Raw genomic sequence first — 18624 nt, forward strand, 5'->3', positions numbered from 1 at the left:
CCTCTTTTATTCAGAAGTACCAGATAAAAATGTAACAATCATAGTTCGTAGTTGTTATTGAGTTTTTTTACGTAACGGATTTTTAGGATTTTTGTGACGGCCTGCCTGTTGAAATCGACAATCATCGTCTACCTACATATAGAGTAATATAAAGAGTCATCTGGGCCCATGATACCACTCATGCGTAGCCATTCCTGCGGGCTATGTGCCTAAGAAAACACGAATATGAGTTAGAAAGTTTAGTGAGGTAAATTTGTACAAAATCGTGTGCACCTCTTTTTCACCTGCCTATAATAAAATAAAATAAAATATCTAACTGATTCCTTTGAAGGACAAGACTTAACACCATAGTCCACCGGAAAGGTGACATATGAGAGATACTGTGGGTGCTACATAATGACGTGAAGCTCTTGTATTCATGCAAAAGTTACCATTTACCATTACCAGCTTGTTTGCTACTTGATAAATAAAAAAGTAGGATTCCCAATATAAAAGCAATTGTTAGCAGCATCTTATTAAGTGTCCTGATAATTAATAATTATTTTTAGTTTAGAAGTAATTGTTAGAATTTGTTTGTAAATGTAAGACACTTACAGGATAAACACAGATTTAATTATTTTTGTGCTTGTTTACAAGTCTACACATTATATAAACAGAATAATTACAATGAAATTATCTATTTTGTGTGCTAATAAATAATTATCATGTCGATCCCTGATGTTGTCAACCGACCTGGATTGTAACGCGTCAACATATCGGGAGTTCATAAATTATATTATTAAAAATATTTATTCGAGCAACCAACAAAAGAAATGTAATTAGAATTACTATCACTTGCAAGAAGTGTTGACTTAATTATTGGTTGCCACGGAATACATAAACCTTTAAAGAAGTTTTTTTCTTATTATATAAATAATGATAAATATGACCTCGGTGATCTAGTGGTTTCGCACATCTCTTTACTTCTAATGGTTGCGGGTTCGATGCAAATATTTGTATCATACGGTGCAAATATTTGTATTCATGCGTATGATTGTTTGTATCGGTCTGGATGTTTTCTTTGCATATTATGTATGTATTTACAAAAAAAAATGTCTAAGTATTTATATCAGTTGTCTAGTATCCATAACACAAGCTCTGCTTACCGTGGAACTAGAGATGGCGCTGTGTTAGTTATCCAGAGTCATTTATTTATTGATTATATATGTGAATTTATTTTTAATATGAATTTACAGGGTAACTTTTCCATTTCAAATATATGATATTACATGTCTCGAAGTTACATAAATAATACTAATATCCAAATAATCTTTACCAAATAACCACCTCATCAAAGACGGCATTAATCTCATAGATTTACGAGAATTTGAAACCGTACACTTAAGTTACTGTGTTATTTAACTTACTGATAAAGCTCATATATAGAAGTCGCATAAATTATGTACAGCTGAATAATTTGTGTAATATATCCAACTGATTGAACTAGAAGTACAGACTAAAATAGTTATATTATGAATAATTAATTAACTAAATGTGATAATATAAATCCTGGATATTTCATATAGCGCCATCTAGTACCAAGCTAAGCAGACCTTGTGTTATAGATACTAGACAACTGATATACATACTTAGATATTTTTCTAACTACAAACCTACACAATATAGTATATAAAAATTACGCAGGTCGGTCATAAAAAATCATGTTTGTACCGTGTGTATCGAACCCGTCGTAAATAAATCGGTGTGCTTAACCGCTAGACCACCGAGGTTTTCAGAATAAAGATTACCTAGTACCTACTAATTCGTCTGCTTGTTCTGTATAAAAAGAGATCCTATAGCCGTTCTTGTGATACAATCTCAAGTCAAATTTCATAAAGACGAAGACGTGTAATTATTTAGTAATGAAATAATAATAAACAGACAGACAGACTGTATATATAATATAAGTATGCAATTATAAACACCGGATAATATTAAGAGCAATACTAAAAATAATAAATTATTTTTAATCTTCTACAATATAAAAATGTAGAAAGAACAATGTACCTTAATTATGTAAACATTACATTCAAATTTGAACAATGCGGAAACGGTACATATAATTCTACAATTCGTGTACAAATAATAAAATAAAACATACGAGCAGGTATACTTGTACTGGTAGTACTAGTAGCCTATTCCGGATGGTAGGCGTGTCATTAAATTTCACGACTTGCTCTTTTATTATAATTGCCCCATTGAAAGTGGTCTGCAAATTTAATTGATCCATTAGGTAAGCGCTTAGAGTTGCTCCAATTTACTCGAGAGCCGAGAGAGGGTTGACATCTGCTATGGTATTCGACTAATACATTATTATAATGGCTATATGAAATTATTGAGGGATGCGTGTCGGTTATTATTACATACATGCTCTTACCTGAAACCAGGCCCTCGTGTAGAATATGTCAATTAAACAAGATAAAAAGTATACTATCTACACATTACGTATATACCAATCATGGCGATTGGTTGGGCTGTTAAATCCCTAAGATGTAAGTAAGATATAAATTCATCCTCACATTCGTAATATCCTCGTGATACAATCATCTTCACATCCAATTTGATTAGATCCATTCAGGCGTATAGTCGTGAAAAAGAAACAGAAATACGGACTGGGAGAAACAATTTTGAAGTATGGATTAATGAAATTATTCATATGTTAATGATGGGAAGCCGTCAGTTAGAGGTATGACATGATATACTAGTGTTAATGTTATAACTGACAGCTAACCCATTTATATCCCACATGATTGATATTTCATGTACATGAAATGGTTAATGTGAAAAACAATTTGTTGCCTAGGATCTAATCGACCACTTACAATAAGCTACATATGATATTTTTATTAACAATGACTATGAAAGTTTCAATAAAATCTTTTTTTATTATCAAAGTATCTGTGTAATATGTCAACATACAAATAAATCTAAATTAGTATAGAAAAAATCGAGATAAAATATTAAAAAAGATTTTAACTTTTACTGTTTCCAGGCTCTTTACCCGTTTTAATCAATAAATTAACATTTGATTACCATTGGATTATTTTCCATATACCTTCAAACAACAATATGAGAAAATTAACAATATACCATTATCCAACTAATGTATGTATCCAATTAATATTTCATTAAAATGTATTGTCAACAGGTATTATTTGATAGTTTCACACTTGGCCGCTTCACGTCATTCACGGAAGATGGTTGCCCAGATGGCTACATGCAGATTCAAGAGACCAGTCGACCCCAAGTTGGAGGCTCCTGGTGCGGTACATCGTGGGGCCCATCTATATACTATAGCGAAACCAAATCCATAACCTTAATAATAAGACTTCTCCATCTATCGAAAGAGCAAAACAATTACAATTTCAATTTCCGAATGGCCTATAAGGTTTTGAGAAGAGAGTATGCAACAGTACGGTATGGTGGCACGCCGCCCTCGGGTAAGTAAATCAAATAAGACGTGACGAATGTGTTTCTATTGGATATTTCCTTTTTTGATATTGCCAATGACGTATTTATTCCGGATGGGATATTATTTCACTTATACATATATCGGGACATCCGTAAGTGAACGTTTAAATTATAATATATGTTTTTGTAATTGAAATGACTAAAAAGTTATGTCGCATATCCTGTAATTTCACTGCCTTATCTCACCCTTCAAAACAAACATAACTTACAAGGCAATAATGAAATGAATAAAATGAATCTGACTAAAATGTACTGCTTAACTTCATTTTTATGAGACCTTTATGAGTAATAAATAATATTTGTCTTGGTTACAACGAACATTTCTTGGATATATTTCCTATGACATGTGATATGGAGGATAAATATAAAATTATTAAAATATTTTATAATTTTATAACACATATTTATTTCAGAGCGTCCTTTTTTTAAACTAAGACCACTGCCTTACCCCGTAAACATATCACGTGGTGAAGATACGAATATCGGAAAAGCGCCAAAAACCTCGGAACATTACCTCGGGGACCTGATCTCAGGGACTTATTGCTCGCGGATATTCAGTGACTGTGATCGTAAAAATTGTAGGTTACAGTCGCCCAATTTTCCAGGCGTTTACCCTAGAAACTTAACATGCTATTATGCAGTGAGACAACATGAAGTACCTCAGGGAAAGCACGCCTTAATTGTAGTTAAGCAGCCTAATGGGCAACTGATATCTATAAGAAGCCAGAAAGCTTTATATAATGCACAACAAGACAGAGGAAATAATGGAAGGGAGTTAAAATTTTGGCAACAATGCGATGAGGTGCAAGATTATGTAACAGTTTACGATGGGTATACAACTAGAGATCCTGTTATTCTGAGGTTTTGTGGTGGAGGCGTGTCTGTACCAGAAGCGATATCGAGTGGTCCCGAGTTGTTAGTGGAATTCACAACTTCGCCATTTGGAACGTTTCTTCAACCAGCAACTTCGCAAGCTTTACACGGGTTTCAGTTAGAAGTAGAGGTACAATTTCTTAGTAATTATATTTTTTATTTATACATTTTCCATTTATTAGTCGGAATCTCTTAACATTATTATGAATAACTTTAAATTAAAATATTTAAACGCAAATCTGCTATTTTAGATCAGAAATATGAAGGCGTTAAACTATTTCTATTAGAGTACTTATCTAATAATACCTGTAGGTAAATTTCATGATTAAATATAGTAGTAACTAAACAAGGAAATCTAATAACAGCAGATAAATTTTGCTCATCTATCATCAATATTACAAGCTTCTAACCGAGTCAAGATTAATTATTTTAAACATTAATTTGGAAATTCCATGAAATTTACTTCACCTTAAGCTAAGTAGAATTCCTTACAACAGAACTATCAAATTTTCTTAAACCTAATCCATCTACGCATACGGACAAAATTGGGTTAATAGAGTAATATATCATTATGGAGTGTTATTTAAAGTATTCCGCTCTCAGTGAACAATAATAAATCAAGTAACGCCCTGGAGGCCTCGTCTGGGCGTGTGCCAAAGTATAATTAGTACCGTAGGCCTGTACGGTTCGGTCACAATAATGGAGCCAGCAAGCTATCGTAGGCATTTGCATTGTTTTAAATTACGAATTTAGGACGCACCCTTATCTTTTTGTTCACTTACTATATTAGAGAATTATACCTTCATATTAACTATAACTTCCATTCTTTATTATAAGAAGGCTACTAAAAATATACAATAGATAACAAATAATTCTATATTTTATTATTTCATATTCATTATCATTATAATACCTAGTTTTTTTTATTAAGTGTTCTAATAAAAATACTAGGTATCGATTTATTCACATTTGTAAACAATTTTACTTTATCAATCTTATCTAGGTTTAGTTTAAATCCAATAATTTTGTAATCAATCAATTTCAGGTCAGGTTTGTGGATCAACAGTCACCTACATATGCGAAAAATAAAAGAGCTTGTGAATTCTGGATTAGGGGAACCGGAAGAGGTGTATTAGAACACCCGCAACATTCTTTGCCTCCAAACACCACTTGCTTATATCATATGCAAGGAATCGATACCTCGGGTCCATCTGGGAGAAACATAATTTATAGAAGAACGTCATTTTCTGCTCCAAGATTCAAAGTATGGTTTTCAGTATTGAAATTTTATGTAACCAATGCCCTCAATCCGAACCTGCCAGAGGATGAGTACTGTGGGAGTCATTTGAATATATGGGATGGGCCAATGAGAATATCGCCCGGGTGCAGTGATATATTTTGGTAAGTAAAATTGCTGAAGTTTATGCATAATTTCTATCTTGCTACAGTCATTTATTTTTCACAGAATGGTCATAGTATTTGAGACGGTAGTCGTTGTTACTCTTATATTTGAGAAATAAATATCGAACACACAAAAATGAATATTACATTTATATAAATGAGTACGATAGAAGTCTTGGCGATATAACTTCGTAGATTTGAATTTAAATATATCTGAGAACATTTCATAATGGACAGCTTTGTCGTCGTTTTAATAAGATCACTCCATACAATGTTTACACTCCCGAGCAATGTTTTCCTTTTCGTTTTTGTGTTCTTTGTGTTAAAATAAACTTGCCATTTTTCAATATTTGCATGCCAAAATATAAAAGCTGTTTAATTTGTGAGACATTTTTTTAAGGAAATATGCGCAATAACTAATAACCTGATAAAAAGATGATGCTGATATTTCGCCATTTCATAAAATATTCTTTTTAAAATTCTGACCCCCACAACAATGAAATTACGAATTGTCTGAACATAATTTACGCCATTTTGTAAAGTAGTTCGTAAAACGTTACAAATGGATTGTGCACTAATTACTACTATAACAATTTAGAAACCTTGTTTATTTCTTGTATTTTACCATCTCTATTCTCTTCATTTTACTTAAACTTAGTAATTATATGTTTGTTGTTGAAAATTTTAATTTTAATATCATCTAATTAATATATTACAGTGATAAAGAGAGATCAGTACAGATGTCAAGAGCCACTTCACCTCAGTCCGTAATTGTTGGTCGTCCACCAACAAATGCAACACTTGTAGCGAGGTTTTGTCGAGAGCGTGCTCCACGGACATGTGAACATGCTTTGTTAAGAAAATCTAGAGCTTGTGCTCGTACTGAAAGCTTTCTATCGAAAGGAGATTCATTGACACTTGAACTCAAATTAACTCAAGGAACAGCATTAAAGTAAGTACATAACAATAATTAGCCGCTAATATTCCACGGCAGCTTGGTACAGCCTCTCTCTCTATATAAGGACGATATTAGACTACTGTTAGTGACGTAGCTGAGTTATCAAAATTTTCTTTCAAGTTTTCGTTCACTTACATTAGTGTAAAATGCTATTCTTCCCACAGACGGTTGTCAGAAAATCCTGAAGATGAAAAAAGTGGCAATGTATATTCTTTAACAAATACGGGCATTAACAGTACTCACCACGAAATGTATACTTTCAGGCCTAACTCTGAAGCTATTTAGAAAATATTATTATCTAAAACTGACTCGACAATTAATGAATTCAGTGGAACCTCTTTTATGCAAAGCCTTATGATTAGGTACGTACCTATGTGATATAGCGCCTCACATTTCATTTTTACTTCGTTACATTACAGGCCTATTTTCTTCAAAGCACTTTACGAGTTCGTTGATCTACATCAAGATGGTGAACCATGGGGCCGAGGTTCTTGTTCACGACGGTTTACATCGAGGTCTTTCCCAGAAGCTCCACCAGATCCTCCTGTGACTTTTTCTTCTCCAAGAGATGTATTTTTGTATGGAAGAGGAGGAGCAAGAAACATAAGGTAAGGTTTAACCTTTATCCGTGTTTATATGTTAAGCATGCTAGTGGTCATTACGTCTATGTTTAAGTAAATAAATAACCTGGGATAATGCACACTAATGCCATATAGTCATAGCTAAGCAGAGTTTCTGTTATGCGTAGTAAATTATATAAATATATATAGAAATAAATAAAATTGGTGGGTTTGTAATTTGTCCAATATGTTAAATTCCTAACCCGCCGAACCATAGCTGTGTATTTTTATTTAGAGTAGTTAGTTCATTTTTAATGAATAAATAGCGTAATAAATTAGCAAACAATTTTTGTGACCTTCTGTAACACTAAACAATATTTTAACAGTAGTAGAACATTCCTAAACTCATATCGATGAATTTTCATCACATATGTTTGTTTACAGTACTCCAACCATCTTTAATCAAATTACTCTTTAATTTTTTTTGGCTACTGATTAACTAAGACTAAATATAACAAATCGGATGAATATTATATATTACAGTTGTACATACCGGTTTGAAGCAAATCCTGGAGAAGTAGTGCGGCTTCGGGTTTGGGGAGTGCGTAGTGGTGGCCGGCTTTGTCGGTCTGTACATTCAGCACATTCAGCTTGGTACCGATGCGCCGGAGATCCTACAGCAGCTGTTAGGGTTTTTGATAGACCTTGGAATAATGCAGGACCGGGAATACCGAGAGACTGCTTATGCAGGTAATACAGTCTCCCATTGATTTTAATTAATGATCTAACAGACTTCTTGTATAAAATTCTATATAAATAATTTGCTTATTGGAGGTAAATGTTGATTTTGTTGATAAGAGTTGATTATGAATGAGATAGGGAGGTCTTAGACCGGACGCTAGCAGTGCTATATAAATTAGAGTATAGATAAAAGATGTAAAAAAAGGTACAAAACATTCTACCTTTTTTACACCTGGACAATTCACACCGTGCGATCTAGTCCCAAGGTTGAAAACTTGTGTTAAGTGTACTAGACAAATGATATAAATGTTTAGACACAATATACATACAAAACACTCAGACCAATATAAACAATATAATATACTATAATTATGAATACAACTAAACAGTTGTATTCATAATTAACTCAAACGAGTGCGAGGAATCGAACCCGCAACCATCGCATCGGTACTATACCGCTAGGCTATGGAGGCCGCCAACTACACATTTGATTTATAAATCTATTCCAATTATAATAATTTCAGTGATGTTGGGGATTACGAATTTACATCGTCGTCAACGGTAGCAGAATTAAAATTTGATGTCGTCAATATGTCGGCAGTAGACGACTTTCGTTCTTTTGGTTTCGAAGCATCGGTTGAATTCGTCAGAATCGATGTTCAGTGTGAGAGGACGCATAGAGTAATTGGAGCGAGTGGGGACTTGAGACTATCATCGACACAGACCATGACTGAAACGGTATGATATATGACATCCTATGCTAACCTATAATAAATAATAATAAATAACCTTGGCCAATTAACACTGCGCCATCTAGTCGGTGAGCAGAGCTTGTGTTATGGGTACTACACAACTGATATAAATACTTAGATATGTTTTTTTTAGTAAATACATACATAATATAAATAGAGACATTCAGGCCAATACAAACAATAATACTCTTGAATACAAATGTTTGCACCGTGCGAGGAAACAAACCCGCAACCGCCGAGGGCGTCATTATACCGTATTTATTACATTCTTAGATAAAATATATGTTTGTAAATATATTTTAATTTCTTCAAAAAGCTGAACTTCGAAGACTAAATTTAAAGAATGTCTTTTTTAAAATATGTAGATTTAATAGTTCCTGAGGTTTTACTACTATAACAATAGTCAGTGAGGAGAATTTTGCTACGATATTATTAGATTTACTTAACATATCGGCTGTAAATGAGAATTCTGTTGTGTTACCATTAATTTAAGATGATATATTAATTTTCAGGACCGCTGCGAACATCGTCCTTGGCTGATCGATCCTTCTCCTGGAAGATATCTATACCTCCAAATTCGTGGTAGCATAATCAAAGAACCTGAGCTAGACAATTTTACTTTATTAAATAATATAACTGTTGCACCAGACCTAAGACACTTGTGTAGAACATCAAACCGAATCGCAGTGTACGCTGGAGGATTGTGGCCAATTTTCATATGCCCTGATCCGCCTGATGAAGAGGTTTGTATTTTTTTTTTTATAATACATTTGTAATCTGTTAAATTTATTATACGTAACGGTGTATGCTCTAGACACGAACATAACTATGGACATTCCATCATTATGTGATGTCTGTAATACCCCAAGTACATTCTTATATTTCATACTTATCACGTGTAATTTTTACTGTACGAATATTAACAGGTAATTATTGGTATTTTCTTCTTAATGTCATATAGAAATGTTTAATATATCATTATTTTTAAATATATATCTATTTAGAAATATAATAATAAACAACCCTAGAAGAGCGAAATCTTTTACCTTAAGTATTTAACTATAATTACAAGAAGATTCCAGCCCTGGTTAAAAATTAAAAACATGTAAAAGTATAAATTAATATATAGAACTTATATTATTTGGTAACACTCCTGGGCCAGAACCTAGTGTGTACATTCCATAGAAATAAGTATAACAAAGTCATTCACCTAGACGACTTTGTTTAAAGTCTCCTCATACTAATAATGTTTGTATGTCCTTAAGACAATAGTTGTAATATATTAACTGTTTTTAGAGATACACATAATGTTAGTACAAGTGTTATGTGACGCACCTGACTAGATTATATTAGCTGCAAGCAACAACAATGTTGTGCATTGCACAGAACATTCGACATCGTTTCTCTAGAGATATTTTTTTTATGATTTCTATAAAAGTATTGCACCACTATAAAATCAATGGGGATAGTATGAGACATTGTAATTGTGTTGTTCATTGCAACCATTATGAGAACTGAGCACTTGAGTATTATGCTAAGCGACGAATCTATCATCTGCAGTTCTTATTTTAATAATAAACGTTTATCAATGATTTTATAACGCTTACTAGCTGTGACCTAGTATGAAACTCATCAATTATATAATATTTGCACACACAAATTATATAATATATAACTAATTATATTTATTTAACATTGATAAAAATAAATATTTCCCCCTTTCTGGGTATTTTTTACTAATTTAGTTTGTTTTACTGTATATTCCGTAAATATTTGATGATCCTCTTTCCTTCAGCCATTTTTACATAAAACTTTAATAAGTACTCAGGTAATTTTGCCTTCGCCACGTTTTACTATTTTATCGTATCGCACACCTAGTACAAAACTGGATTAACTCAGAAATTACACTTTAGAAAATCCACTCTGATGTTTTAAGGTCTAATTAAAAAAAAAAATTATGTGTTATTCAGAATTATATTAGGTATGTTAGTATATACTGGTATATCATATCATGTAATACAATTCTGCGAGAATTATTTTCCATCTGAGTATTTATTTATTATTTCAAAGATGCTTACATTTTAATTACACGTATAATTGCAATGATAAATTAATTGATAATTAAATGCACATCGACGATTACAATTATAATGTGCAGAGAATAATTTTGACGGTGCAAATATAAATATAAAACGATACATTGTACATATATATGATAAATTGTCATATATATACACACATTGTATTACATAAATAAAATTTAATAATCTGACAAGGGATTTATAAAGTATTTAAAAAATATATATAATAATATATATATATATTATATGTATATATTTATAAACTATAAAACAATAATCCCAATTTCGCGACGATTACAATTGTCTGTTTTTCCTCTCGAAAAAAATTGCATTATATGATTTGAGAATTGTCATATCTAATTGTATTGTATTGTATAATGTAAACAGGGATTTATAAAGATGAAAATAGTATGGATATTATTATATATATATATAACAATTAAAATATATGTAGTTTATTATATCAATTCGTCTAGAACAAACAATTGTAATGATGTTGCATATGATTATTATGTCGGTTTATTTTCTATGGATATTATTTATATATTTACAAACAAAATATGTATTTATATTTGTTTTACTTGTTATGGCGCTGTGTTACTGAGATGTTAATTTATATATATATATATATATATATATATATATATATATATATATATGCTTAAATTTCTATTCTATTCTACAGAACGAAGAGTTAGTAGAAGTATTCTCCGACGGATGGTCCCAGGAAGTGGATCCATTAGCCCGCCACGTACTAGCACCAGCGCCGTCACCAGATCGATTTGATCTCGACTGGCCGAGGTCTTTGGCTGTCGAGCTCGTCGCTATGGATTCTGGCTCGTATTATGTAACGTGGTTGGAACTTTCTAGAAGGTAAATGTAATAATACTACTATGTGCTTTTTCGTGAGATGTAAATAAAAATCAGAGATTCCGGGCTAGTTTTTTAATTAATGAAAATTGTTACAATAGAAACTTATGATTATGGGTAATACGGTCATTACCGAATTTTAATCTCAAATGTATAACGGTTAACGTTTTTCTTCTGGCCCGCTGAAATCCCGACGTAGCAGCGTTGCAGACTTGTAGAATAGAATTTGAGTCACACGTTCCTACAACCGCGCCTGGACTGTATAATCTAAGATGACGTGCAAAAAATATTTTTTATGTTTCTATTGCAAACTAAAATATATTAAATAGATGAAAGATATTTTTTTTTGTGTTTGTATGATTATGACCCACATAAACATACAAAACAGTGTCTAAGAAACATTTTGCTTCTCTAGCTTATTTATACCTATTTGAATGTCACCCAAACATTTCTACAGTAATATATATCTGTTACCCTATGGTTGTCTTGAAAAAAATACTTTCAACAAGGCTACCATGTATATATGTACACATATGTATTGTCCGTATAGTTAATTATTCCAAAGCACCTATCTTTTATTATTTTATAATATATATTCTATCTGTCTATCTAATTCAATTGACTTTACGGCGTCCTATCATCCTCAGGTACGTCGTAAATCGTTCACCAATAACGTAAGCGGATTCAGCATTACGTAACTCATTTTGTTACACCATCTTTCGTGCCTCCTTTTCGTAGTCACGGAAGTAATCTGGCATAACTTATTTCCGACGATACCGACAACAATAATTTAATTTAATCAACCATAGCAATAGTCATTGAAAAATATTGAAATCAACTCTACCATCATATCCTGTATATTGCTGCAATATAGCCAATTAATTTCATAATACCCCACTAACTTTCCCTAATAACATTGTATTATGACCTCAATCAGTGATCTATTAATTCATTTATCTTTATATTATATATTTGATGACAAACATGGGTCTAATTCTGTTTTACCGAGGTGAAAGGGAATTGTTAGTAATATGGGCTAATTATCTCATTGCTAACAATGCATAACAGGTTGACCTACACGCGGTTCCACTCAAAATCATTATTATAAATAACTGGTTAATTTGCCTCAATGGGCTTACTCACCTGATCTCATGCTCATCTTATCGTCCTCCCAGTGATGTACCGCCAGAGTAAACCTACTCAACATTTAGTAGGTATGATGTATGAAATAACGACTGGTAAAATACTTAAATACAGATTTTTTTAGTAAATTCATACAGTCATAACATACATAGAAAACACTCAGACTGATATAAATAATCATAGTCATAATAAATAACACATGAAACACCAAATTATATTCTAACTTTTGTTATAGTTTTTTATGTACAAATTTTATCAATGATATCAGTAGACGCAAGTGATAACCTTTTCCATGTCACAACTAATATTAAGAACGATAAATAATAATAATAAAGCTTTAGAAACGCTACTGAATTGACATTAATTTGACGGCCTCGTTAGTCTTGTGGTGTAGCACACCGCTATACTTCCTATGGTCGTGGATTCGATTCCTCGCACTGACAAACGTCACAAATGTTCATGAATAGGTTTTTTTTATTGGTCTTAGTGTTTTCTATTACTTGTCTAATAACCACAACACAAGCTCTGCTTACTTTGGCACTTGATGACGTTATATGAATTATCAATGGTTTATTAAAAATAAATTTCATATGTAAATTTCTGCATGTTCTGTATAGTGATAGATTAAATATATAGGTATAATAAAACATCCGTTCGGGTTACGAACACTGATTAGACTATTTGCTTTTAACAAAATTGCAATAGTATATGCTGGTAGTCACTCTATTCTGTATTATTGTAAACATTATTTGAAAAGAATACGAGCTGAATTCCTTGTCAGTTCTTCTCAGCTCGAAAGCATTGCGAACTGACCGTAGATTTGATACACCCTAAAAGCCAGTAATAGACCTACATGAATAATTGATTGATTAATTACATTAGTATAAATTACACCAAACTCCTCTTGCAGATATGCAAGTGAACGTGGCGGAGTATTCGCGCTGTCGGGCGACTGCGAGTACCGCTGCGCATCATTAGATGCATGCATTGCACCCGCCCTGTGGTGTGACGGAGTAGCGCAGTGTCCGCACGGCGAGGACGAGCGGCTGTCGCAGTGTTCCGCATTGTTGCGGGTGCCGGCGCATTATGCTGCCGCGATGCTGGCTGTCACCATCCTCGCGGCGTTCGCTGTGGTCTGTATTACTAATAGTTTTAAAGTACAAGATTGAACTATACTCAAATTTACGTAAAATTCGTTAAATTTTTTCGTTTAAAGTTAGCTATGGTCTGTATTACTAAGTTTTAGAGCACAAAATTGAAGTATGCTCATATAAACTGTAACTGTGATAACTGCCTATCCTATTGTAAAGATACTTGCATATTATCCATAATCTTTAAGAAAATTATAAATGCGAAAGCGTGTCTGTCTGTTTATTATCTATTTTAGAATATATGGATAGTTCGAAACGAAATTTGACGTGAAGATAAATTGTATTACAAGTATGGAAGTATTCTGTCTTTTAACATAAAAAAACGTAACGTAATGTTGCAAGTAGCAGCTAGTCTATTACAAAAAAAATGATTTTAAGTTAAACAGCGAAAAATAATGAGATATTACCAGTATAAGAATAAAAATGTAGGATCGAACAGAAATAGTGGTTTTAAAGATCCTAAGAATGAAAATATTTTTCACTCCGTGGTTCTAAAAAGTTAAGTTCATTATTGCTCTATGCGAACAAGTCATCTCAGCGAAAATAACTATATTGACATTAAAATGTTATAGATACTATACTTACTGCAATCGGAAAAATGAATACAATATGTTGTAATACTGTATACTTTATTTAGACTAACTAAATAATAAGATTTATTATTATATGTGTGCAAATTTCAGATAGCGGCAACACGTTCCTGTCGCCGCCGCCGCTCAGCATTGCAACAGCGCCTTAAGAGCATTTCCTCGGACACCGGAATTTTCGATGAGAAAGAAGTAATTTGCTGACCAAGCGAGGACTCTGTGCGATATGTGGAAATCGACAGAGTCACCACTGTGTGACCGGTTTCCCGCATAGAGTCCAATATCTTTGTTGAATTTTGGCTTTCGAGGACTTTAACTATGTGAATTATCAATAAGATTATTCAGAAAGACATAAATCTAAAAAAATAACTTCAGTATTCTACAAGTTGCGCATCTTTAATTTATTCGTTGTCTCCGTTAAAGGACGTATTTAATATTTTAAACTTGTCCAACATTACAACAGTTGGTGGAAATCAGTGTACGTGAAAAAAATAATATTTTCTGTCAGTACTCATGTAATTTGTATATTTTTGAACAACGAAAAGAAATCTCTGAAGATAAACAATGTTAAAAAACACACCTATATAGCAAAGAATATTTGAACATCGTGTTGAACACAATGGAATATTTTGGAAGAATATGTAAATTTCGTGATTGTCTAAAGAATCTTATTGAACTGGATGTCCTCGTAGTCCATAGAGTATTACTATAAATGAATAAGTTGTAAGGGTTCCTTCAAATGTTGAGTCTACGGCGATGTAAATATGTATTAAGTAGTACCTATTGTTAGGGCAAAGAATTATATATCGGACCAAGTGCAGTCGATCGGTGGCCAATATATATCCCTTTTTATAGCATGGAGATGATAATTTGATTATGTAAACGAAATTTAACATTCAATATCTACTATTACTAAAATAGTCGAAATAAAATGGTATACAATCAAACACTTGGCAATACAAATTTCTTCTTTAAAATTATAATGGTGATAAGTATCTAAATACTAAAATTACAGACAAGTAAATTTATATAAAAAAATAATGATTGCAGATTTCAATCACACACTTAAGCAATTCATAAGCATTAAATCTTTTATTGACGTTTATAAAAACGCTTTATACATTTAATTACATTTCCTGATAGTTTTTAGTAAAAATTACTTAGTTAATTATATATCTGATTGACACTTCAGGGCAAATAACAAGAATTTGTAAGAAAGATAATGATTGAATAATTGCATGGAAAAGTAAAAATATTAGATTAAAAATCTTCATATAACAATGTAGTAAGAGAACTGATTGATGATCAATTCAGTTTATTGGTCTCGTTTCCTTGCAGCTAATTTACGAAATAAAATAAAACGCACAAAGTATGCATTGAATGTTTGACCGATCGAAACGTGGCACATTTCGAGATCATGTGATTGTGATTCAACATGTTGTATATAAATAAGAATTTGTAGCGTCTAATTATCGAGGTTCGTTATATAAAAATGAATATAAGAAATAACTAGACATTAGTGTGGATAATGCGGCAATAAATCTGTTTATTGAGAAATAATTGTTCAGAGATGTTAAAACTTGTGTTCTTAATGTTGATCTAAATTTGTATACGTGATATGAAACTGCCATTTTTGTAAGAACTACTCATGTTCAATTAAAGAGATTAGAAAATTATACCCTTATTTATAATATTTATGTTGGGTTCCCAATATAATAGATACAACTGATATTATATGAAGTGAGCTATGAGGTTGATGGTATATATATTTTACAAATATTTGATCACGTTCAATATAATAATAAATTATTGTTCTACGAATATTCTAATTCAAATTGAAATAACTTAATTTATTATTGTAGGAAAATGAATAATTTAATATCCTAGCCGAATAAGTTGCGATGTAAATAGAATTACAAGTATTCATATCTTAGAAATGTATTGAAGTGATATATGTTTGTTTCCCAAGGAAATTATTAAAGTTTATATTATCGCGTTAACTATTAGTGAAAATTGTAGAAAAATTACAATTAAATGAGATCAACTTGAGTAAAAAACGAGCTAAAGTCAGAAATAAATGTTTCTTATTTTCTGATTCAAAGTTTTATTATTAACATTTTAAATTTAAATTGTCGTAATTGTGTTTTAGGTTCTTTTTGGTTACTTTATATTAGAAACTCCAAAGTTAATCTCATTTAATGAAATATAGTAAAAAAAATCTAGAGATTCAAGTATTTGAATTTTTAGATAGGTATTTAAAAATAAAGAAATATATAAATATATAATAAATTCGAGAAAGTTCTTCTATATATTATATTTACGTTTTACAATCTTCACTTTCTATTTTATTGTCACTTTGTTAAACGATCATTTAAAATTAAACATTAACTTTATTTTCTCTGATATTGTGATAGTAATTAACACTGTATTTTTTTTAATTTAACGATTTTGTATATATAAAAAATACTAGTCTGGTGTAGAGAAAGTTTGTATGGTCTTCCATAATGTACGGTAATTCCAGATTTCGATTTACTCAGATACATTACACCATATCAAACTGTTCACAAGAGTTGGGGGAACTAAATAGTTAATCAAACACGTGTTATCCTGGAAGACAATAATGATCGATAATAGCCGTATAAGCAGAGATACCTAATTTCACATTCAAAACAATGATTACGAAGAGTTATAATGATTAAGAAATTTTTAAAATAAATTATTTACTGCATGAATATCTTTTTTATTTACATCAAGGAACATGTGCGACCAACGTGTGCTGTCCAGTTAAAGTAGTCATTAACCCTGTTAAAATGTAATTAGAAAATCTTTTAAATCTACTAATTGAAGATTATAGTAATAGTAGATACATAGTTCATAGTTCATTCATAGTTAAAATCATTATTGGCGACTATAAGCTATCACATCATGTCCGTATTTGTTTAGAATAGATAGATAGGCAGCAAGCAGTTGCTACTTACCATCAACTGGTCTGCCAACTTATTCAGTTATATATAAAATAAACACATTTTATTTTTCTAGAAACTTTTTAGAATTACCTTCCAGCAATGGTTTTTCCGAACCGATACGATATTGAAACCATCAAGAAAAGAACTTATTCCTTTTTAAAATGCAGGCAATGTACTTCCAATATCTCTGGTGTTGCGGATCCTCAAGGGCGGCGGTGATCACTTACCATCAGGTGAGCTGCATGCTCGTTTGTCCCCTGTACTATACCACAACACCTCCACGTGGTGGTGGTTAATTCCTGGTGAAATCGCTATGATGGGCAACTGACCTAACTTCATCTTCAACTCATCATCATCGACCGCCCCGTCAGAATATACCGTTAGTATGTGCAACATGAAATATTCGTAATAATAACAACCCAGGACAATTCACCCAACTTCATCTAGACCGAAGCTAAGCATACTTATTTTATATTGTAATATAGGTAGGTACTACATAGGTATAAATGCAATGTTTTTTGTAAATGCATACATAATATTCAGGAACTGCTTCTCTGGATTGAAGTACAGTATAAATAAGGACGAATTTCCTTCATTTCACTAACTGGAATGCCTAACTAATCGTCAATAATCGGAAACTGGTTCTAATCGCCTTGGCACAGATAGTAGCTTCCTTTACATTACATGCATTTTGTATTGTCAGTAGCGCAATGATAATGAGTTACCTTGATATTGAATCTACTGACGCAGTATGCAATGCAATCTGACGTAATATTCTACTAGGTTTCTATGTTATTACGTTCCGATACTGAACTTATAACTGAATAAAATCCAACTAATTCCACTAATATTAGGTATACACGTAAAACTTTGGATATATGTATGTAGAGTTAGGAGTATGTCGCTCATTCATACAAAAACTACTGAACCGAATTCAATGAAACTTTCCAGTAATACAGCTTGTACTTCAGAATACATACAGTCTATAATTTAAAAAGATATTCTATAAATTGGGCAATATCTAACGAATC

At 31.9% G+C, this 18624-nt stretch overlaps 1 protein-coding gene across 1 annotated transcript; it reads left to right on the forward strand.

The window, feature by feature from the left end:
- Positions 1–3195: 3195 nt before the first annotated feature.
- Positions 3196–15044, forward strand: LOC131845081 (uncharacterized). Its single transcript, XM_059194100.1, has 11 exons — positions 3196–3479; positions 3924–4513; positions 5429–5784; positions 6503–6736; positions 7162–7350; positions 7846–8052; positions 8568–8781; positions 9308–9538; positions 11562–11749; positions 13800–14022; positions 14724–15044. Exons 1-11 carry the CDS (start codon positions 3257–3259, stop codon positions 14829–14831), a joined length of 2763 nt encoding a protein of 920 aa, XP_059050083.1. The 5' UTR covers positions 3196–3256; the 3' UTR covers positions 14832–15044.
- Positions 15045–18624: the final 3580 nt, after the last annotated feature.

This window comes from Achroia grisella, unplaced genomic scaffold (assembly GCF_030625045.1).
Source record: "Achroia grisella isolate CSIRO2021 unplaced genomic scaffold, CSIRO_AGI_Agris_v1 utg452, whole genome shotgun sequence".
Lineage (NCBI taxonomy): Eukaryota > Metazoa > Arthropoda > Insecta > Lepidoptera > Pyralidae > Achroia > Achroia grisella.